The following is a 22,798-nucleotide window of genomic DNA, read 5'->3' as shown; positions in this document are numbered from 1 at the left end:
GTATTAATTATTATTTTTATACAACATCATTGTCCCCGTAGGAAAATCTGTCGTATTCTAAAGAATCTGGGTTTTTCCCACATGCGCCCCTCCCCCGACAATTTATTGACTTGGACATAACATGATGAGTCAGCTGGATCGATTGGGTTTCCTGACAGTGTTTGTGTCCACATTGACAAAGCAGGCTAATGATTGATTGATGTCATCATCAGTGGGCAGAGGCGATATCAGACTGTCGGTCTCATTGCACTTTTGCGGAGAGAGTTTGTCTGTGCATTTGTTTTCTACCGTAAAGACGTTTCACTTTCCTCTCTGAGTCTTTGTGTCAGGATGACGTCCGCTGGAGTTTCTATTTTCCTGCTGTTTCTTCTTGTCATTAACTCAGAATCGGTGAGTGAACTCAGTCATGCTGTCTTTCAGACTCCCTCTTTAAACTCTTCAGTGTGGGTCTCAGGTGATACATGGAAAGGTGTAGTATCATATTATTGTACAGAAGTTAAGTTTGGTGAACGTTAAACAGAATGCATATTTTGTTCCAACATTCAGTATAATTTATGTTAAACTATCTTTTTTGGTTGTTCTTTGTCTGTTTCTTTTTGTCACTGCATTGAAAACCACTTTGTAACATAGTGGAGATCATCAATGTCACTTCTCCTTCACCTACCAATGAAAATTGAGAAGGGGCGGGACTTTTGATACTAGCTTTGTCAACAACAATGGCAGAGGAGAAATTTTCCAAAATAAAATCCAATATAAAACACATTAATCATTTTAAAACAGACACAATGGTCACTACGGAGAGAAGCAAAAGTGCTGTGAGCCACCTTGCGTAACCTAGCAACAGTAAGCGCTATTGACAAGTGCTCTCAAATTTCAGACGTGATCACTCCTAGCGTAAAAGAAGCCGTTAGTGGACACAGGCCGCAACAGAGCAAACCAACATTTTTCTCGAGGACTAATCTGTTTGTCTTTAAAAACCAATAAAATCTTTAGATAATACACATTTTAATAATTAGATTCAAACCATGTAATCAACTGTTTTTCTTAACCAAACAAAGAAACTAGCTGGAAAATAAGCCGCTAGCTTAGTTTGTAGAACATTTAACGAATCAGGGATGTCCCTAGTTGAATAATTTCGAAGTTGGTTGAAAGGGAATTTAGATTCTGACTTAACAGGTTTTTCCCACATGCGCCCCTCCCCCGACACTTTATTGACTTCTGTGGGACATAACATGATGAGTCAGCTGGATCGATTGGGTTTCCTGACAGTGTTTGTGTCCACATTGACAAAGCAGGCTAATGATTGATTGATGTCATCATCAGTGGGCAGAGGCGATATCAGACTGTCGGTCTCATTGCTCTTTTGCGGAGAGAGTTTGTCTGTGCATTTGTTTTCTACCGTAAAGACGTTTCACTTTCCTCTCTGAGTCTTTGTGTCAGGATGATGTCCGCTGGAGTTTCTATTTTCCTGCTGTTTCTTCTTGTCATTAACTCAGAATCGAACCCCCAAATGTAGAAATGAGAAACAACCCACTCTACCTCCAGATCCCAAGTTGTTCATTGGTCAAACATTTGAGAAGATGATGGATCAAATTAGTCATGTGATTATCTTAAAATTCTGAAATGAGAATAGCAAACCAACCCCTAAGGTCTTGGCTGAGGACTGAGGACAGTCAACTTGCCAGGACTTTTAGATATTGCTACTGAGGAGTCCACGATGGCCAAATATAAAGGCTTATGACTAAATAATTAGATTTGATTGATAACAAGATGACTCAATAAATGCTTTAATTTGACTGTTGTCATAATGTTGTCATAATTTAATGTCTGTACTTTTACTTTTACAGAGATATAAACGTATGAATCATCTGCGTAACACTTTATCGGCAAAAAGTCAGATCTGTGTTCATTTTGATTTAACTTTATCACATTTAAATTGCTCCTGCAGAAGACACAAGACAAGGATAATGACAGTAAACCTACAGACGAGCAAATTCAGCAGATCGAGAGTATGCTACAGAAACCACAGTTAACAACCCAACGCCCCACACCTTTAGCAACCAGTCCTGCCCCTACAGCACCTAAGGTAGCAATGACAGATGAGTTCCTGGGTCCACCTGAGTGTCTGGATAAGAAGTAAGTCTATTTGGATTCTTTGGGACTTCCTAAAGGGCGCAAAATCTCAATCCTGCTTTGGACATTTAGCTGAGGTCAGGAAACAGGCTACTTTTTAGGAGATTTGACCTACTGTCTCTCAAACAGCAAATAGGTTCGGATTATGCCCAGCGTCCACCTAGGGTTTTTTTCTGAGCAGAAAAGCGCTGACTGTGCGCTCAGGAGCGTTTGCATGAAGCGTTTGTGCACTGAGAAGAAAAGCACTGCACGTCCGTCTCAACAGTCTGTTGACGACGGCTGCTGTATGACCGACACTGCTCCGTTACTCTTTACTGCATGTTTTATATTTGAGATTGGTTATTTCTCGATCAGACATGGAGCAAGAAGGACGTGGGTACAAGACTCGATCTGTAGGCGACAAAACTATGCAGAATATCATATATTTGAAAAAGAGCGCCCTTTTCTCCTGCAAATGCTCTCATCTCATTGAAAACAATCGAAAAAGGTTGCTGGCACTCAGAAAAAAACACTAGGTGCACACAGGGCTTTAAACGGTGAACTGTGTTGACATGGTGACTACAGGAATACCTTCCAAGATGGCATACCCAAAAGAAAATTTGGCAGGGGAAGTCAAACTTTCCAAAGCCAAAAGTATGAATTTATTTTTGTTAGATTACAGAGTATAGATTACGTGCCATTTATCTGTCGTTGTTTTCAACTGTTCTCAGGTTAACTCGGGCATCTTGTAACCTGGTGTTCTGTCGTCCATGGGAGCGTTGCATTGATGGACATTGCTCCTGTAAACCGCCCTACATGTGTCCGGTTGATGATAGGAAGCCAGTTTGTGGGAAGGACAACAGAAGCTACCGATCGTATTGTCAGGTAACCGTCCAATGGAGCTGCGCACATTTAGCAGGTCAGAAGTCCGAACTGGTTAAAATACAGGATTGTGAAGTTTTCTTGGCTGCTTATAAGTTTCTCAAACATTCTTGACCTGCTTAGTTGTCATCTGTATCTATTGGCAAGATTAGGAACCATTCAACAGGATCGGAAACAGACTCTAAATTGAATCTTAAAATCTCGATGATTCTCGTTACAGACCCTTAAGACCAGGATGATTTTAATAACCCAGCCCTCTCCGGGCGGTATTATCTATAAATGTAACTGCATGGAATGAAGATTCGTCAGTAAGGCAACACATTTTCTTTTACCTGTTTTCCAGGCTATGGCGCTCACGTGTCGGACCAAGAAACCTGCCATGTCCCACTTTGGGAAACATTGCGGAGGTTCGCAGATTCTTGAAGTGCCTTGTTGTATTTTTGGTGTTTTACTACTTCTGGTTGTTCATATCTCTTTCTCTCTGTCTCACCACAGCGAGCTATCAAAAGTTTGAAAGTTCGATTCACCCAGAAACAGGAGTGATAGAAGTTTCCATTCCTAACACAAAAGAAGAAGGAAGTGATGGAGAGAAGTCACTGGTTTGTAAGAAGATTTGGAACATGGCTGCTGCTAACGTAGCCTGCAGGGAGCATGGCTTTCCACTGTGAGAGTTTATAGATTTATATGAGGCTTGTTCTCGCTAGTGCTCAGGGGCTCAAAAAGTTTCACATTCTTCCTCTAAGTGTTTCTGTTTGTGTTTCTACAGCGGGGCAGTGACTGCTGGTGATGTGTCATACGAGTCCTTGATAACTCCCGGGGAGGAAAAGCAGTTCCCAGGGAAATGTGCTAGCATCCGCTGCCAAGGTTATGAGAGCTCCTTAGCCGAGTGTTTAATCTACAACACGGTGAATATTGGCAAAAGGAATGTTTCCACGACAACCTGTTATGGGGCTTCACAGGCAGCGAATGGTCAGTATGTTTTTGGATTCTGTCCTGTTCCTTCACTCGGTACGTTTCCATGCACAGTGAAGGCGAGCTGTGGTTTGAGCTGGATCGGGCAGTTTAATATGAATACCGTCTACAGGCACGAGGGGGAAACGTTTTGTATGTCTGACGCTGCTATGCTAGGTGCTGCTATGCTAGGTGCTGATATGCCCGTTCTCAGCTAAATACTATGGAACCTTCTACAGGTTTCCTAAAATGTCACATACCAAACAATCAGTTCTGGATTTTCCTTTCCTCACCATGTCCATACCTGCTCCTTGGGTTCTTATGACTTTCTGCCAAACATTCATGAAGTTTGACTCGCCGGTCAACGAGGTGCGCGCTCAGAACGACTAGTCCAGTTTAGGTCTGCTGGGGGTGTAACCATGCAAGCGAAGACTTTGAGATGTTCAACTTACTTTTTCACATAGTCTGTACACGCCGTGACCAGTAAAAGCTGCACACTATAACACCGTGCGCTGCCAAATTAATAAATGCTCCTGTTTCCACATCACACGCCGCAGTCCGTCTCTTACCAGCAGCTATTCTCTGATCCGTTTTCGAATGTGCTCCAATTCTATTTTACGACGGAGCTGGCTGCAAGCACACGTCAAGCTGGACAAAATAGGACGACCCGGACAGGAAGTCATACAAGGAAACGCACAGAGCGTCCGGTCAATTTCAAAATAAAACACAACATACAGACTCCTGATCGTATATTCCATCACTTTATCAACATGACGTCAAAACAGAATGAAGAACAAATCATCCTCAGAGAGACGTGCTACATGTTGTTAGCACGATGTTCTCTTTATTCCCACGTGATCTTGTAGTTCTCAGTGATCTCATGAACCCACCAGTACAGCTGCTCATGGCTGCACTCACACTGCAGAAACAGACCCAGAGGGTCAGGGAGCGCGTTGTCTGACAGAGCAAAACCGTGGCGCTGACGGAACGCTCTCGGAATATATGGAAATTGACAGATAGTATGATATCAGTACGGTTCTAGTTGGACAAACAGAATAAATGAACATTTCTTAACATCATGTAAACGTACTGATTGATGCCTTTAGCCTGTCCATCATGAGAATTTGTTTCTGACCTTTGACCTTGAGTCCTGCTAAATTTGTTTCAGAGGCGGAGTGTGACTTCAGATGTGCAAACACAAAGTGTGTGTCTCTGAACCAGACATGTGATGGCGTGGACGACTGTGGCGACCGCAGTGACGAGATGTGCTGCAAAAGTAAATCAAAGATAAACACACGAGTGCTTCTGGTTACTCTTCACGGCGTGTCTTTGACTTGGCTGATTTCTTTGTGTTTTCATGTCAGAATGCAGGAACAGAAGCTTCCGCTGTAAGACGGGCGTGTGTGTGCATAAAGAGGCCCTCCGTGACGAACAGATCGACTGCCTGGATGGCGAGGATGAATTGCTCAAGCACACTATTGAAAGCAGTGAGAAACAGAGACACTCAAACATAAATGTTTAAATATTTCAGCCCACCATTGTTCACTTTGGTTTGAAGATCTTATTCTGTCATATCAGCATTCATTATGTGTGTTGGGTAACCACTTGTTATGGTTTTAGGAATAGGATAACAGCAGTTGTTTGCTCTGTCGGCCATTTTGTTTTTGTTCTTTAAAGGTAGAGTCAGTATCCTGTTTCCTTCAAAATAAAATACAGACTTCTCCTAAAGTGAAGCTGCTCCATTGTCCCTTCTGGGCCTCCATACATGTGTGGTGGTGACTGTGTCTGTAGAGACTCTGTCCTCTGACTGGATTTTATTGTTCTGCTTTGTTCTGGTCGACTCGGGACGTTTGTGGGCGGAGCTGGTGTGTGCGGCAAAGAAGAGAAAATTTAATCACAGTGAGGTGAAACGCAGAGCGGATAAAGCTCGTTCTAAAACGAGGGTGAACCTTGTGTTGTCTTTCACCCACATGTGGCTCTTTGGGAATGTGATGAAGAGCGACGCGGAGCTGGCCTAATTTCTGTTAGACAGGCAGGTCCACAACACTGGCGGTTAGCTTGTTAGCTTGTTCGCTAGCTTGCTAAATGATCGGCTTTCCCATCACAACAACTCTCAGGTAGCCTGCAGTGTAGGTACAAGCACTAAACGTACATGCTAAAGTCCTGCAGTGGGCGTGTGCTTCTGGTGGCGATGAGCTCTGGAGGAGGGGCCAGTTTGGATGTTGTTGTTCTCTAGCTTTGATCCAATCACACCAATGACTTAAAGGGAGACTTCACCCATTAGCATTAATCTTTGTATCATTAGAAACCTAGTAGTATTTTTGAATGGTCGTGCATCCCGCCCTCATTTTCCCCTGAGATGTGAAATCTTTGTATTTCTGAGTCTGTAAAGGAACTTCCTGTGACGCAAAATGACGATTTGTGCGTCATTGGAAGCTGTTGTGGTTAGCGGGGTGAAACTACAACGCTAGTTCCTCATATTTTCGACCACTGAAGCTACAGACCAATCACAGATCAGTGGGTGGGAACTCACTCCCAGAATCGAAACTTTAAATGTATTTCACATTTCTACTACATATATGACCCAATGTCAATACAGATTCATGTTTCAACGGGTGAAGTATCCCTTTAAGAGTTTAGTGCAACTTGTTGTCCAACTATGAACATATTGTGGATCGTCATTTGTTAGTTCTGTCAGTTTAAAACCATCCGTCAGTGATTGTACTCTTTATAAAATAGGTCTTTTTCCAACAGATCCGAAGGTTGATAAACGACTCAACAACACAGGTACGTCTGTAACTGAAGCATTGCAGTGTGTTGATCCCTTTGAATGATAGTTGTGTTGGTGATAATGATGTTTGTTGTTTCCTCATTTCAGAGTATCATTCTCCAAAGGAAGGTACGTAACCAACACAGCAATCATTACAATAATGTATCATCAGGTGTCCCGACGTTCAGGGTCAATGGAGGGACCGTTTCAGTCCTCACATATGTCTGGAGAAGTCGGGTGTCCACATGATAGGGTAGTCATGTGTCAGTGTTGCAGTCTAGTAAACCAAAAGTCAAGTTACAGCCAACGGGTCCAGGACTCAGCATTTCCCTAACATCACCAAATATCATCACAGCTGGGTATGAATGTTTAGGAACTCTTTGTGTCCAGAAATAAAGGTCAGCAGGAAGCATATGGAGTCCAGGTTATACTGTGGGATCCCCAATGCGACCACGGTGGACGATCTGGAGGCAGAGGAGCGAGGACGGAGCAGCCGAGTCAAGAGAGTGGTGGGAGGAGTCCCAGCAAACCCGGTCAGTAAACACACCTGTTAGATCGACGCCATGTCTTGCTAGCGGCGGCATCATTTCCTGTGTCAGTTCCTTCATGTTAAAGGATCCTGAACGTTACATTGAAACATACCCTCGTGTGTCCGTCTGCAGACTCAGATCCAGTGGCAGGTCGCTCTGGAGGAAAGAGGGAAGATTGATTGTGGGGGCGCTTATATCGGAGGATGCTGGGTAATCACCGCTGCTCACTGCGTCAGGTAAGGATCTGTGAATGTTGATACAGCAGGAAAGTAAACTACTATGTGCACCTGAGATACGCATCGACTTCTGACCAATCCTGTTGGGAAGGCTTCCCAGACAAACCAACAGAAGGGGAGTTCATCTAACACTTAACTCCTGAAGGTTCACCTCACTCGACTCATTGAGACAACCAATCAGTGACCCCTCTTTGTTGGTGATGCATTATCTGATGTTCATGCTCTCAGTTTAATAGTCTCTCACCTCTCTTTACGTCAGGCCCAACCCGTCTGCATTCAAAGTGAAGTTTTCTCTCTGGAAGAAGTCTCGCGCTCAGGACACGACCGACATCGTTCCCGTCGAGGAGATTCACATCCACCCAATGTATCCATCCATTTATCTGAACCTTAACCCTGCAGAGCATTTATCTGAACCTTAACCCTGCAGAGCATTTATCTGAACCTTAACCCTGCAGAGCATTTATCTGAACTTTAACCCTGCAGAGCATTTATCTGAACTTTAACCCTGCAGAGCATTTATCTAAAGCATCGTCCTTCAGAGCACGACATTAATACATGAAGTGAATGTTGACTGAATGGTAACAGAGTGAATGTCCTGCAGGTACAACGCCAGCACGTACCAGAACGACATCGCTCTGGTGCAGCTGGAGAAGCTTCCCTTCAAAGAGGAGTGTCTGGTGGATAACCCGGCCGTCAGCGCCGTCTGCGTTCCTTGGACAACACACCTGTTCCAGCCCAACCACACCTGCAGCATCTCCGGGTGGGGGCGGACTGCAGGTGACCAAGTAGAGATTAATGGAGGGAAATGAATCGTTTTTAAAAAATGAGAACTGAAATCTAAATGTTTGTTTTGACAGACGGCCGAGCAGCTCAGGTTTTACTGTGGGCCAACGTGTCCCTCATCGATGACTGTCAGGGATTTTACAAAGATCGCTTCAAACCGGGCATGATGTGTGCAGGTGGGTTTGCACACACACACACACACACAAACTAGCTGATTTACACACACCGTGCAGGTGCTCATTTGTGTGTGTGTGTTCAGGTGATCTGGACGGCAGTGTGGACTCGTGTCAGGGGGACAGCGGGGGTCCTCTGGTCTGTGAGGATGAACTCGGGGTGTCTTACCTCTGGGGCATCGTGAGCTGGGGGGAGAGGTGTGGGCAGCCCGGTTTCCCCGGTGTTTATACACAGGTAACACGTGTTCATACACATCTTATCATCAGTTCAGTTTGAGTCATATTTTCATGAGCCTGATGACACTGTAGCTTCAGTGTTTAGCCATAGGTGAAATCTGTAGTTCAGTAAGAAGTACTCTAACTACCACATGGTGACCTGTGTGAGCATCGACTCTAGAGAGGAGGGGGGGGGGGGGGGGGGGGGGGGAGACAGCTCTCTATGATGTTTAGAATTTAGACTGCAGTACCCATTTTAAACACTAGGGGTCAGAGCTACATACTGCTCCTTTAAATATAAACTCTGACTCACAAATCAAAATGTAACATGACTTCTGGTTTGCAGGTGGCTCATTACTTTGAGTGGATCAGACTTCACACCGGCTGGCCTGCAGTCACCAGGTTTAACTCCTGATGAACACACTGATCACATCACAAATTAATCAAATTACACCTAGAAAACATGTTTTCAGAATATTAAATCTAGTAAATCTGTCTAATCCATTCCTGCAGCTGATGGTACTTTTTTTTTAACCTGTTATCACTTAATAAAGGTGAACACGCCCACAATGTGTCTGGATGTGTGATAAATCAGGAGGGGGAAGCAGAATATGACTTTTAAAAATGTGATTTAAAGCTTTAAACTGCTGGCAAAACTGAAGAGGCATGAGCGGGTCCACACAGGGGAGAAACCGTACCAGTGTGATTTGTGTCCCAAACGCTTTGGACTGCAGAGGTCACTGGCAGATCACAGGATTACCCACTCAGGAGAGAAACCCCACAAGTGTACGCTGTGCCCTAAATCCTTCAGCAACAGAAACAACTTAAAAAAACACAAAATGATACACACAGGGGAGAAACCGCACGGCTGCTCACACTGTGACAAACGCTTCCGGCTGCTGCAGCATCTCATCAACCACGAGCGCAGGCACACCGGAGAGAAACCATACAAATGTGAACAATGTGAGAAAGCTTATAGTGACCCAGCAGGTCTGAGAAAACACCAGTTATCTCATGTGGAGAAACCACCACGCTGCTCCCTGTGCAGGCAGGACTTTGAAGACCTCACTGAGCTGACCAGTCACAAGTGTGACAAGCCTGCAGAGAGACCGTACCGCTGCTCACAGTGTGGGAAGTGCTTTACTCAAGCAGTGAGCCTGAGGAACCATCAGCTGATCCACACAGGGGAGAAACTGCACGACTGCAAAAAGTGCGGGAAACTATTCAACAACAAAAGCAACCTCAACAAACACATCCTAACCCTAACCCACAGAATAGAGACCCCCTAACACTAACCCACAGAATAGAGACCCCCTAACACTAACCCACAGAATAGAGACCCCCTAACACTAACCCACAGAACAGAGACCCCCTAACACTAACCCACAGAACAGAGACCCCCTAACCCACAGCACAGAGACCCCCTAACCCTAACCCACAGCACAGAGACCCCCTAACCCTAACCCACAGCACAGAGACCCCCTAAAACTAACCCACAGAACAGAGACCTCCTAACCCTAACCGACAGAATAGAGACCCCCTAACACTAACCCACAGAACAGAGACCCCCTAACCCTAACCCACAGAATAGAGACCCCCTAACCCTAACCCACAGAACAGAGATCCCCTAACCCTAACCCAGCACAGAATAGAGACCCCCTAACACTAACCCACAGAACAGAGACCCCCTAACCCTAACCCACAGCATAGAGACCCCCTAACACTAACCCACAGAATAGAGACCCCTAACACTAACCCACAGAACAGAGACCCCCTAACACTAACCCACAGAACAGAGACCCCCTAACACTAACCCACAGAATAGAGACCCCCTAACACTAACCCACAGAACAGAGACCCCCTAACACTAACCCACAGAATAGAGACCCCCTAACCCTAACTCTAACCCTGGGATTAGTTGATTTTTCTCCCTTCCCTGCTTCAGACGTGAGAGTTCAAAAGAGAGAACGAGAGGAATAGAGTTCATGTCAGGAAAAAGACGAAACGTAACGTTCGACTTCCAGCAGATGGTGTTCGGTCCGTCTCCGTCATGTTAGCGTAGCTGCTATGTTTTTACTTTATTCGTGGTCTTCCTCCGTCTCCGCTGCGTCGTCTGCTGCAGAAACACAAAGCTTCACAGAGTGGGACAGGAAGTCAGAAACATTACAACATCCAGTTTAATTTCAGAATAAAAGACTTTGATTGGACCTTCTGTGAGTTTATATCCAGTTTTATACATTCATCGTATTAACTCGTGCTGTCCAGAGTGAATCTGTAAAGTTACGGCGAAGATTCCTTTGAATTCTTTTGTCTCGGCACTCCAGCTGACGGCGGCGCTCTCCATGCTGCAGACGGAGGACGCCGCCGGTGGGTGACGGGCGAGAAGGAGCCATAACGGAGCAGACGTAACTGGAAGTTGAAGTGTCTTAAATATCTAGGACAGAGATATTATAATGCTCTTTAAGTGTATACTGCACACATCTGTAAAGAATTTGTATCTGATGAAGGAGTCTCCTTCAGTGGAATGTTTGTTTAGAGGTGTTGTTGGCAGGATGAGTGATGAGTTGCCAGGAAATGCCTAAATCTAAGCTAGGATCCCCCACAGTGGAATGTGAACAAATGGACCCTTATGTCCAGAGAGTTGCCCAGGGACATCTGGACAAGAGATTGTATCTGTGACCTGTGTTGTCCTTTGAGTTTATGACATACATATATTTAAGACAGAAACCCCTGCAGTTGTAGTAAGAGGGGTTGTCCTGAGTCCAGAGAGACACCCAAGAAGAAACAGATGTCCTCATGTGCCCTGTAACATTGTGTATAAATAGCACTCTCAATGTATGTTCGGGAGAGATCACTTTTGGCTGTGTCTCTCCCAGGTCGAACCATGGCGAGCCTGGCGATGCTGTAACTTGTTTGTCAATAAAATGATCATTATGTAAGCAAGTCAGTGTCAACGGCGAATTTCTTCATCATCAAACATATCAACAACAAGGGAATCCACATCAAAGTGAACAGAAGTGAAATGATCTGCTAATGATTTTAATAATAACATCCAGGCGTAAGAGAGATGTTGAAGAGTTTCACAGAGGTGTAAAAACTCTTTAATGAACACGTCAACAAAATGACGAGGCTCATTCGTCACGTGTCTCCAGCTGTTCTTCAGTGTTAAAAATCTGATTTCATGATTTTCTGTCTTCAAGCAGGAACATTTGTTTTTTGACTTCCTGGTTAATACAGAAACTTCTCAGTGCTGTTGTGATGTTTCTGACAGGTGACAGTCATACCTCTGTTCCAACAGCAGGGGGCGACGCTCGTCCTCAGACAGACATCAGGACCAGCTGAAGAGTTCCTGAACGAACTTTGACCTCATGACTAAAGAAGAAATCAAATGTTTTTATTAAAGTGAAAATGATTAAAGTCACAAAAGGAGAGAAAGCTGAAGCCTCTCTGCAGTCCCTCTGAATCGTCACAGGAACATTTTATTTTGTAATTTAAACATCAAACTAGAGAATGAGGATTTAAACAGGACGACACATCAACAGATGGCTCTCAGTGATTCATTATTTCAGGACTCCTCATGTTGACTCTCCGTGCTGTTAGTCACTGTTTGCTCTCAGAGAGCACACCGGGTCAAACACCAGTAACCTCCTGGATCAGTAAGGTGGGGTGGTCGGTTTGTTCAGTGCGGGGGTTCAGCAAAGATACACACAGTACGACAAACAGCCTCCGATCGATCAGCACAAACACGAGTAACCTCCAGAGGCTTTAAATGGTCAGACGGCCGATCAGACATCATTTAGGAAGCAGCCGTCACTCCGCTTCAAACATCGTTCAGAGAGCAGCCGTCACTCACAGGATACCAAGATGGAGCGCCTCGTCTGTCTCGCTTTGATTTGTGTGGCATCGACTCTGGTGAGACTCAAACTTTGAATATTTTAAAACGAGCTGAGATAACGATGGAATGAGGGGACCATGATTCAGACAGTTTTATAACAAAGCTAACTTTACTCTGAATATTCATTCAGCTCTCTGTAATGTTTAGACTGCAGTACCCATTTTAAACACTAGGTGTGAGTTACAGATTGCTCCTTTAAGGGTGAGACCCTTACCTAACCCTAACCCTTTATTCTGAGAACACATTCAGTCTCTGTATCACAGGTTCTGACTTTAAGAAACCCGCAGGGTAAACTCAGGGCTTAAAAACAAACTGATAAATCAGAGGATTCAGAGTGACTGAACTTTGGTTTAGACGCTGTTCCTCAAACTGAAGACAACTAAAAACATATAAACTTAGAATCCTAAATCTTTTTCTGGGGTTTTCTTGAGTTCCCAATGAGAACATTTGATTGAAACGTTCTGACTTCTTCTTTATGGGCGTGCAGGCAGAAATCCCGGTGGACCCCAGAGGAGCTCGTCCAGTGGAGCCCGGCACCAGAGATGAGAAATGTGCCTCTCAGAGGGAGTGGCCTTTCTGCTCAGATGACGAATGGGTACGGCTTGTTTCCTGTTCTGTTAGTGCTTTTTCATTCTGCTGACATGAACCCTCAGGTGCTCAAATAAATCACCCATGAATTATTTCTCCAACAGTGGTCAGAACAGCTTAAAGGGAGACTCTCTTGTTTCTGTGTTTAAATCAGAGGACAGAGATATCTGAAGTGTGTCCCTGAGAGGCTCAGGTTGTTGTTCTGACAACAGAAAGGATCCCTGCAGAGAGAGACCTGATGAGTCTGAGGGAGTAGAGAGTATCTGATCTCCCCCGGCCTTAACAGTGTTTTCTCTTGTTGTGTAATACACACATACCAAACCTTTAAAACATTGGAACGTGTCCTGCAGGGTTCAAAGACTGTCGGTCAGGGGTCTTTGAAGGAAGTGATTTCAGGAGTCAAACATAGTCTGACCACAGGAGTCTGAACCTTTCTTTGACAGAATCAAGAACTTTAAGGACACTTTGGACCTGTTGTGTTTGTCACATGAAAGCCTCACATCCAGTTTCCTGCATGATCTACTAATCAGTAAATATAATATTATTATATTCATAATAATCTGTAGGTCATTCAAACTTCAAGCATATGTAAAGCAGAACAGGAAAGAGTTTTAAGATCACTGAATTCCTCCTTAAGATATGAAGAACAGCTTTGAAGAGCGTATTTAAATATCTGTAATCCAGTTTGTTTTTCAGGAGCTTTAGGGAAAGAAGACGCTTCTGATCTTTCTCCCCTCGTGTCTCAGGGTTTTAAATGTCCGTCCGGCTGCAGGATTCAGGGTCTGATGGATAAATCTGACCACACCCTGCTGAAGAAGATCGAGAAGATCCGCAGCCTGCTGGAACAAAACAAGGCCAAACACCGCTCTGCAGACACGGCGTCCAAACAGACCTACGACTACCTGAAGGACAAGCTCATCATCGACTCCGGTTAGTTTAACCATCTCAAATGTTTCAGTTGGACTCTGCTGACATTTACAAATCAATGTTCATGGAGTATATCAAATGAAGCTTCTGTTGTGGATTCTTTGACATGTTTCTAAATCAAGACGGTGTCAACATCAGATAAAACCTCCTTCCTATTTTCCAACAGGTAACGATAACAACTACTACGAACTGGCCCAGAGTCTGCGTCAGAGAATCACAGACATGAAGATCAAGATCGACAGACAGCTGAGTATCCTGGCCGCCATGAAAGACCGCGTCAAAGACCAGGTGGTGGAGATGCAGCGGCTGGAGGTACGTAGGCACAGCACTTCACAAAGTCATATCAGCAAGGGGGGCTAAGAGGTTTATATCACAGTTAGAAAATCAAACTAACTCATTAACAACAAGAGAGAGTGCTGTCAGACGGGGCCCCTTTAGGGAGGTTTCCCACTGTCATTTCACAATGTGCACATTTTGAGCCACTGCTTTGGTTTAAGTTTGTGAGCCCTCAGGGGGCTACTGGTCTGGGGCCCTGAGCAGTTGCCTGCTTGTCTGTTGAGCAGCGCCTCTGAGTTTAGCTAAAGTTAGCCAGGGTCCCCCCGGTGTGGCCCTCGTTATCTGGGTCCCCCCGATGTGGCCCTCTTTATCTGGGTCCCCCGATGTGGCCCTCTTTATCTGGGCACCCCCGATGTGGCCCTCTTTATCTGGGTCCCCCCGATGTGGCCCTCTTTATCTGGGTCCCCCGATGTGGCCCTCTTTATCTGGGTCCCCCGATGTGGCCCTCTTTATCTGGGCACCCCGATGTGGCCCTCTTTATCTGGGTCCCCCGATGTGGCCCTCTTTATCTGGGTCCCCCGATGTGGCCCTCTTTATCTGGGTCCCCCCGATGTGGCCCTCTTTATCTGGGTCCCCCGAAGTGGCCCTCTTTATCTGGGCACCCCCGATGTGGCCCTCTTTATCTGGGTCCCCCGATGTGGCCCTCTTTATCTGGGTCCCCCGATGTGGCCCTCTTTATCTGGGTCCCCCCGATGTGGCCCTCTTTATCTGGGTCCCCCGATGTGGCCCTCTTTATCTGGGCACCCCGATGTGGCCCTCTTTATCTGGGTCCCCCGATGTGGCCCTCTTTATCTGGGTCCCCCGATGTGGCCCTCTTTATCTGGGCACCCCGATGTGGCCCTCTTTATCTGGGTCCCCCGATGTGGCCCTCTTTATCTGGCCACACTGATTGGTTCCATGTTTCCCAAATGTTTGTTCAGTGTCAGGCTCAGGTCAACAATAGATTTCATGACTTTCTCCACTTCTGCTTACATTCAGATCTTTTGTACAGTTGGTGAATAAATGCACATTAATCTATTCCACCTTTTTCCAACTCTTCGTCCCGTCTGTTAGGTGGACATTGATATTAAGCTCCGTTCCTGCAAAGGCTCCTGTGCAGGCTACTCTGAGTACCAGGTGGACAAGGAGAGCTACGAGGCTCTGGAAAAGCAGGTAAGAAACTAACGGACATGAACTTTAGACTGAAGGGAACCTACGTCCAGATTCTCTTCCTGGGTTAAAAAAGTAACCTTAGAAACCTGAGTGGAAAGTGGAAAGCATTCAGTGTTTCCCCAAGGAGAACAACCAACAGCAAAGCTGGTTAAAGGTCTCAGACATTCTCATAGAACTGTAGTTACATCCAGTAACCAAACACAGCGCTCTGTAACAGAGTTTAAGTTTGCAGCTACAGACGACAGCAGGCCAAACATTTCTGATTGTTGTCAGCTGTAACCACCAGCTGATACCTGATGACAGACACGGTGAAATGATTCGGTGAAAAGTTTCCACAGATCATGAGCGGCCCGAGACATCAAGGTCTGGTCTTCTAATACAATTCTACAATGATCTGTTTTAGTTACATTAAGATTTGATGATACAGAAAAATATTGAAGTTTCTCCATGTGTAAAGTAAGGAAAGTTCAAAGCAAGGAACTGTTGTAGAACTAGAGCCATGAAGACGTACGCACTTCTCACCAGATGACCTCGACCTGCTGACAGAGTTACATAGTGCTGAAAACAGGCGAGCGGGGCGCTCTGTGGACATGAGAGAGACTCTCCCATGTTGGAGGTTATTGTTCTATTAGATCGGAACGACTGAAGGAGGAGGAGTTACAGAGTGTTTTTTTGTTGCGTTTACTATTCCATACCTGGTTGATAAAGATTGTCAAGGACCTAGAGCAGAACCAACTTTTTCCTTTCAATGTTTTTCCAGGTCAGCCAGTTGGACAACCAGACACCTAAGGAGTCTGTTGGGACGCTGTACGTGATGAAGAGCAAGCCACTGCAGGAGGTCTTAGTGGACAGCATCTACAAGTCCAAGGATGTGGCCGGGCAGCAGAAAGAAAACCTGTTCCCTGAGGTGAGGGGCATTTTTCTGGGTTTGACACCTTTAACACTAAAAGTCCCATCAAAAGGTTTGCGTAGTCATACAGGTATGGTGTTTGCACACAACTCCCCCGAGAGTCACAGCCTTCAAGTCCCACATCAACACAACACGTAGCTACCAGAAAGCTAGCTCTCCAATTTCTCTGCACATCCAAAAAATCTCACAGACTTTATCTGATGATGGTACAGTGAAAGAAAACAAAAAAAACCACCAATGATTTCACTCACTAAAGACAAACCAATGTAACATCTTGTTTTTCTTTCTCAGGTGCAGGCAGTCCAGTTGATCCTAACGCGGGAAGGCTCCAGCACATCCCCAGCAGCCATCTCAAAAGTCTCAGGTACTTCCCTCTCTCCATCTACATCCTCATCATCGGCCTCCTCATCCACATCAGCTAAATCCACCACTGAGTTTGGAGGAGCTGATTTATTTGGTGTAGGTGGCAGCCATCCAAGCACAAGCCACACATCCACATCCAGCTCAACCATCACATGCACCAGGCGAACCAAGACCACTGTTGTCCACACGAAGGACGGCCCAGTGCAAAGGGTGGAGCATGTGATGGAGGGAGGGCCAGAGTGCCAGTCAATGGCAGACCTGAGTGATGGAGGGATGGACTCCCTCTTTCCAGGTTTCAGCCAACCATCATCCTCCTCCTCCTCCTCCTCCTCCTCCTCCTCCTCCTCGTCAACCAGCAACATCCAGTCTGGTGATGCCAAGGGCAGCATCATGGGAGATTCCAAAGGATCACATGGGAATACGTTTCACACGACGGGGTTCGATTTGGGCGGGTTCATGATGGGCAATGGAGAAGATGACGTCCCTGATTTTCAAGCTCGGAGTGTGAAGAACACCCGTGTCGAGCGCCAAGCTGATTATATAGGACAAGGTACCAAAACATCAGAACAGGAGTAACATCTCTAAGGCTAGAATGGTGCATTCAGCTAGACAGCATAGCTTTAGCATTAGCTAGCTCACTAGCTAGCCTTATGTACAAAAAAAGAAGTGAACAAATAAATAATGTTATTTTAGATTCTGTTGTTTTACATTCCCATGTGGTATGAAATCAGTCATTTTGATGTTCTTTGAGTCACTGTGTAATCTAAGAAAAGGAATCAAATTAAACTAAAGAACCTTTTGAAGCGTAGGTTGAGTCAAGTGTCGATGAAAATGACTCGTCATTTGTTAGTTCTGTCAGTTTAAAACCATCCGTCAGTGATTGTACTCTTTATAAAATAGGTCTTTTTCCAACAGATCTGAAGGTTGATAAACGACTCAACAACACAGGTACGTCTGTAACTGAAGCATTGCAGTGTGTTGATCCCTTTGAATGATAGTTGTGTTGGTGATAATGATGTTTGTTGTTTCCTCATTTCAGAGTATCATTCTCCAAAGGAAGGTACGTAACCAACACAGCAATCATTACAATAATGTATCATCAGGTGTCCCGACGTTCAGGGTCAATGGAGGGACCGTTTCAGTCCTCACATATGTCTGGAGAAGTCGGGTGTCCACATGATAGGGTAGTCATGTGTCAGTGTTGCAGTCTAGTAAACCAAAAGTCAAGTTACAGCCAACGGGTCCAGGACTCAGCGTTTCTCTAACATCACCAAATATCATCACAGCTGGGTATGAATGTTTAGGAACTCTTTGTGTCCAGAAATAAAGGTCAGCAGGAAGCATATGGAGTCCAGGTTATACTGTGGGATCCCCAATGCGACCACGGTGGACGATCTGGAGGCAGAGGAGCGAGGACGGAGCAGCCGAGTCAAGAGAGTGGTGGGAGGAGTCCCAGCAAACCCGGTCAGTAAACACACCTGTTAGATCGACGCCATGTCTTGCTAGCGGCGGCATCATTTCCTGTGTCAGTTCCTTCATGTTAAAGGATCCTGAACGTTACATTGAAACATACCCTCGTGTGTCCGTCTGCAGACTCAGATCCAGTGGCAGGTCGCTCTGGAGGAAAGAGGGAAGATTGATTGTGGGGGCGCTTATATCGGAGGATGCTGGGTAATCACCGCTGCTCACTGCGTCAGGTAAGGATCTGTGAATGTTGATACAGCAGGAAAGTAAACTACTATGTGCACCTGAGATACGCATCGACTTCTGACCAATCCTGTTGGGAAGGCTTCCCAGACAAACCAACAGAAGGGGAGTTCATCTAACACTTAACTCCTGAAGGTTCACCTCACTCGACTCATTGAGACAACCAATCAGTGACCCCTCTTTGTTGGTGATGCATTATCTGATGTTCATGCTCTCAGTTTAATAGTCTCTCACCTCTCTTTACGTCAGGCCCAACCCGTCTGCATTCAAAGTGAAGTTTTCTCTCTGGAAGAAGTCTCGCGCTCAGGACACGACCGACATCGTTCCCGTCGAGGAGATTCACATCCACCCAATGTATCCATCCATTTATCTGAACCTTAACCCTGCAGAGCATTTATCTGAACCTTAACCCTGCAGAGCATTTATCTGAACCTTAACCCTGCAGAGCATTTATCTGAACATTAACCCTGCAGAGCATTTATCTGAACTTTAACCCTGCAGAGCATTTATCTAAAGCATCGTCCTTCAGAGCACGACATTAATACATGAAGTGAATGTTGACTGAATGGTAACAGAGTGAATGTCCTGCAGGTACAACGCCAGCACGTACCAGAACGACATCGCTCTGGTGCAGCTGGAGAAGCTTCCCTTCAAAGAGGAGTGTCTGGTGGATAACCCGGCCGTCAGCGCCGTCTGCGTTCCTTGGACAACACACCTGTTCCAGCCCAACCACACCTGCAGCATCTCCGGGTGGGGGCGGACTGCAGGTGACCAAGTAGAGATTAATGGAGGGAAATGAATCGTTTTTAAAAAATGAGAACTGAAATCTAAATGTTTGTTTTGACAGACGGCCGAGCAGCTCAGGTTTTACAGTGGGCCAACGTGTCCCTCATCGATGACTGTCAGGGATTTTACAAAGATCGCTTCAAACCGGGCATGATGTGTGCAGGTGGGTTTGCACACACACACACACACACACACACATATCCTACGTGCTACTTACCATGGGTGAGCGTATTGCATCATTTCCTGTTCTCCGCTGTACTGTGTTGACCTCCTGGCCCATATTCTGAGTTTCTATCTGAATTTGCTGAATTTTTATCAGACTTAGTCCTTAGCAGTGATAGAATAATTGTTGTAGGTGACTTCAATATCCATGTGGATGTTGATAATGATAGCCTTAGCACAGCTTTCATGTCACTATTAGACTCTATTGGTTTCACCCAGGGCGTAAACGAACCTACTCATCGTTTCAACCAAACCCTGGATCTTGTTTTAGCTTATGGAATTGAAATCCAAAACCTTACAGTTTTCCTAGAAAATCCTCTTCTATCAGACCATTTTCTTATTACTTTCGACTTTGTCCTGCCAGAATTATCTCTGCTTAATAAAAATGTGCTCTGTAGAAGTTTCTGATAGTGCTGTGGCTAGATTTAAGGAAGCTATTTCAGCTGTTTTTGATTCAGTACCATGTTTCAACCCAGTTGGAAACTCTTATGATAGCTTTAGTCCCTCTCAGCTCGATCAGTTTGTTGATAGTGCAGTGGATTCGCTGAGAGAAGGTTGTCAAGCGGCAGAGAGTGGCTCCATGGTTCAACTCAGAAACCCGTACTCTAAAACAATTGTTGCAAAATTTTGAAAGAATATGGCGCTCGACCAAAACGGTAGAATCTCGTTTATTCTGGCAGGATAGTCATAGAAGATATATGAAGGCTCTACGTCACGCCCGAGCTGCCTACTACTCCTCTCTAATCGAGGAAAACAAAAGCAATCCTAGATACCTTTTCAGCACTGTAGCCAGGCTGACAGAGAGTCATGGCTCCATTGAGCCTTGTATTCCTCTAGCCCTCAGCAGTAATGATTTCCTGAGCTTTTTCAACAACATAATTCTAGACATCAGAGACAAAATTGGTAACCTCCTGCCCTTACCTGGTGTAGATACGTCTGATACGGCAGAGACAGTTCCAGGACCAGATATTAGTCTCGACTGTTTTTCTCCAATCGACCTTTCAGAGTTATATTCCATTTTTTCTGCGTCAAAACCGTCAACCTGTCTTTTAGACCCAATCCCAACCAAGCTGTTTAAGGAAGTCTTTCCCTTAGTTAGCAACTCCATATTAGATATGATCAATATGTCTTTACTGGCAGGCTATGTACCACAGGCATTTAAAGTAGCAGTAATCAAACCTCTACTTAAAAAGCCTACTCTGGACTCAGGAACTCTGGCTAACTACAGACCTATATCCAACCTTCCTTTTATCTCAAAGATCCTGGAGAAGGTGGTAGCTAAACAGCTGTGTGACTTTCTCCATGACAACAGTTTATTTGAGGAGTTTCAGTCAGGATTTAGAGTCCACCATAGCACTGAGACTGCACTAGTTAGAGTTACAAACGATCTACTTCTAGCCTCAGACAGGGGACTTCTCTATGTGCTCGTCTTGTTAGATCTTAGTGCTGCTTTTGACACCATTGACCATCAGATCCTATTATACAGACTAGAACATTTACTTGGAATTACAGGGACTGCTTTAAGTTGGTTTGAATCCTACTTATCAGACCGATCTCAGTTTGTACATGTTAATGATAAGTCCTCTATGCACACCAAAGTTAGCCATGGAGTCCCACAAGGTTCAGTGCTTGGACCGATTCTCTTTACATTATATATGCTTCCTCTGGGAAATATTATGATGAAACACTCCATACAGTTTCATTGTTATGCAGATGATACTGTTGGGGTTGTATCAAGTCAACTTTGGTTATATTCTTTAATAATTATATTTAATTATTAATAATATAAATAAAATATAATTAAACCATGTTTAATCTCGTTTTGGGGCACCAACCTGTACTCAGGTAAATATCACTCAAATCAGTCTCAAATTAGTTATTTAATTACTAATATTATTAATAATTAATAACTATATTTAATAAGTTGAAGGTGTGAAATCCGTACACAAAGCCTTCGCACCCAGCTTATATCACAATGTAAATACACCAGTAATCACAAACAACTGCTCTCTTAAATTATAACAGAATTTATTTAAACAAAGCAACATCAATCCAAAATCAATGAACTTAATCAAACAAATAACTATTACAAACTAATCTAAGCAACAAACATTTGCAAGGCTTGTGAAAGGGGTGTGTGTGTGCGTGTGTGTGTGTGTGTGTGTGTGTGTGTGTGTGTGAGAGAGAGAGAGAGGGGGGGGGAGAAGAGAAGGGGGAGATGGCTTCGTACCCACGTGGTCGCTCATGATGGCGCACCTAACAAAGACCTGGGTGTGTGTGTGTGTGTGTGTGTGTGTGTGTCTGTGGATGAAAGAGAGAGAGGAGGGGGAGAGAGGGGGGAGATTGCTCCGTCCCACGTGGTCGCCCACCTAACAAAGACCTAATGTGGCCTTAATGTCTAAAAGAGACCGAGTTCGGCCCTACACGATCTGTGTCTCTGAGGCGTCTGGATAGCCTCGAGTGTATAGATCTGTGTGTGTGTGTGTGTAGCCTATGTGCGTAATGGCGCGGTGGTGGAGTCAGGCTCCAGATGTACGTCTACCCGGGAATATGTGTGTTCGTTAGAAAAATGGGAAGAAAAAGGATAAAAGAGGAGCGTAGAGGTGGAGAGAAATGCGTGCCTGAAGAGGCCGGATCACAGTCTGAATCCCGCACCACAACTCGGAGTAATTCCCTTCATTCACAGAAACAAACCAGTGGCCGAATTCAAGTTAATACGGCTTACACTGGCCTTTCTGATCAGAAGAATAACACCCGGTTATAACGCTGTTACGCTGAACACATACAGGACGCAGCGGTCAGAAACAACAACAAGAGTTTTAAACAGGTAAAACTCAGGACGCAGCGGTCCAACAAAGATAAAAATTACAGTTTCTGCTTCAATCAATCAATTGTTAAAAACACTCTCTAAAGCTAATTCTGCCCAGACCTAATTAAGCCTCACTTGTGAATCGCTTTGCCTGCGATCGGTGAAGGAAAAAGGAGTCCGGTGATAAAAACAGATCTTCTGTCCGTCCTGGTGCAGAGGCGTCTGATGGCGGCGAGGGTCCCTTACGGCAAGAGCGGCTTCGTTGGTTCTCCGTCGAGGGGAAAGATGTCCGTTGATGTCCTTTCGTTGCAGGACGGAATAAGACCGTTATCGTTCTGATAATCTGTTATAGCCTAACGCTCTCCGAGAAACTGAGATGCGTTCACTGGACAATCCGAGCTCGGGATTTAGAACATTGCTGGCTGCGGATTACCTGCGCGCCAAAACTTA

At 45.0% G+C, this 22,798-nt stretch overlaps 3 protein-coding genes across 3 annotated transcripts in view; all 3 read left to right on the top strand.

Moving 5' to 3' along the window:
* The first annotated feature begins 249 nt into the window (after window positions 1-249).
* On the top strand, window positions 250-9,235 carry LOC132958040 (complement factor I-like). Its single transcript, XM_061030633.1, has 17 exons — window positions 250-411; window positions 1,964-2,136; window positions 2,844-2,997; window positions 3,338-3,401; window positions 3,490-3,658; window positions 3,761-3,963; window positions 5,114-5,221; window positions 5,310-5,432; window positions 6,700-6,732; window positions 6,824-6,844; window positions 7,106-7,248; window positions 7,378-7,481; window positions 7,741-7,845; window positions 8,083-8,258; window positions 8,339-8,440; window positions 8,524-8,672; window positions 9,000-9,235. Exons 1-17 carry the CDS (start codon window positions 331-333, stop codon window positions 9,066-9,068), a joined length of 1,977 nt encoding a protein of 658 aa, XP_060886616.1. The 5' UTR covers window positions 250-330; the 3' UTR covers window positions 9,069-9,235.
* A 3,099-nt stretch (window positions 9,236-12,334) lies between these two features.
* Window positions 12,335-17,518, top strand: LOC132958041 (fibrinogen alpha chain-like). The gene is made up of 7 exons (XM_061030634.1): window positions 12,335-12,565; window positions 13,036-13,143; window positions 13,883-14,066; window positions 14,230-14,375; window positions 15,453-15,551; window positions 16,312-16,458; window positions 16,753-17,518. Exons 1-7 carry the CDS (start codon window positions 12,518-12,520, stop codon window positions 17,398-17,400), a joined length of 1,380 nt encoding a protein of 459 aa, XP_060886617.1. The 5' UTR covers window positions 12,335-12,517; the 3' UTR covers window positions 17,401-17,518.
* Window positions 17,417-22,798, top strand: part of LOC132958962 (complement factor I-like) — an 8,334-nt gene continuing 2,952 nt past the window's right edge. Inside the window, exons 1-8 of the mRNA XM_061032039.1 lie at window positions 17,417-17,428; window positions 17,634-17,772; window positions 17,864-17,884; window positions 18,146-18,288; window positions 18,418-18,521; window positions 18,781-18,885; window positions 19,123-19,298; window positions 19,379-19,480. Of these exons, the coding sequence (XP_060888022.1) occupies window positions 17,417-17,428; window positions 17,634-17,772; window positions 17,864-17,884; window positions 18,146-18,288; window positions 18,418-18,521; window positions 18,781-18,885; window positions 19,123-19,298; window positions 19,379-19,480 (802 nt within the window). The remainder of the gene's footprint in view (window positions 17,429-17,633; window positions 17,773-17,863; window positions 17,885-18,145; window positions 18,289-18,417; window positions 18,522-18,780; window positions 18,886-19,122; window positions 19,299-19,378; window positions 19,481-22,798) is intronic.

This window comes from Labrus mixtus, chromosome 23 (assembly GCF_963584025.1).
Source record: "Labrus mixtus chromosome 23, fLabMix1.1, whole genome shotgun sequence".
Lineage (NCBI taxonomy): Eukaryota > Metazoa > Chordata > Actinopteri > Labriformes > Labridae > Labrus > Labrus mixtus.
The sequence above is the reverse complement of the archived record's forward strand: the minus strand, read 5'-3'. Positions and strand labels throughout refer to the sequence as shown.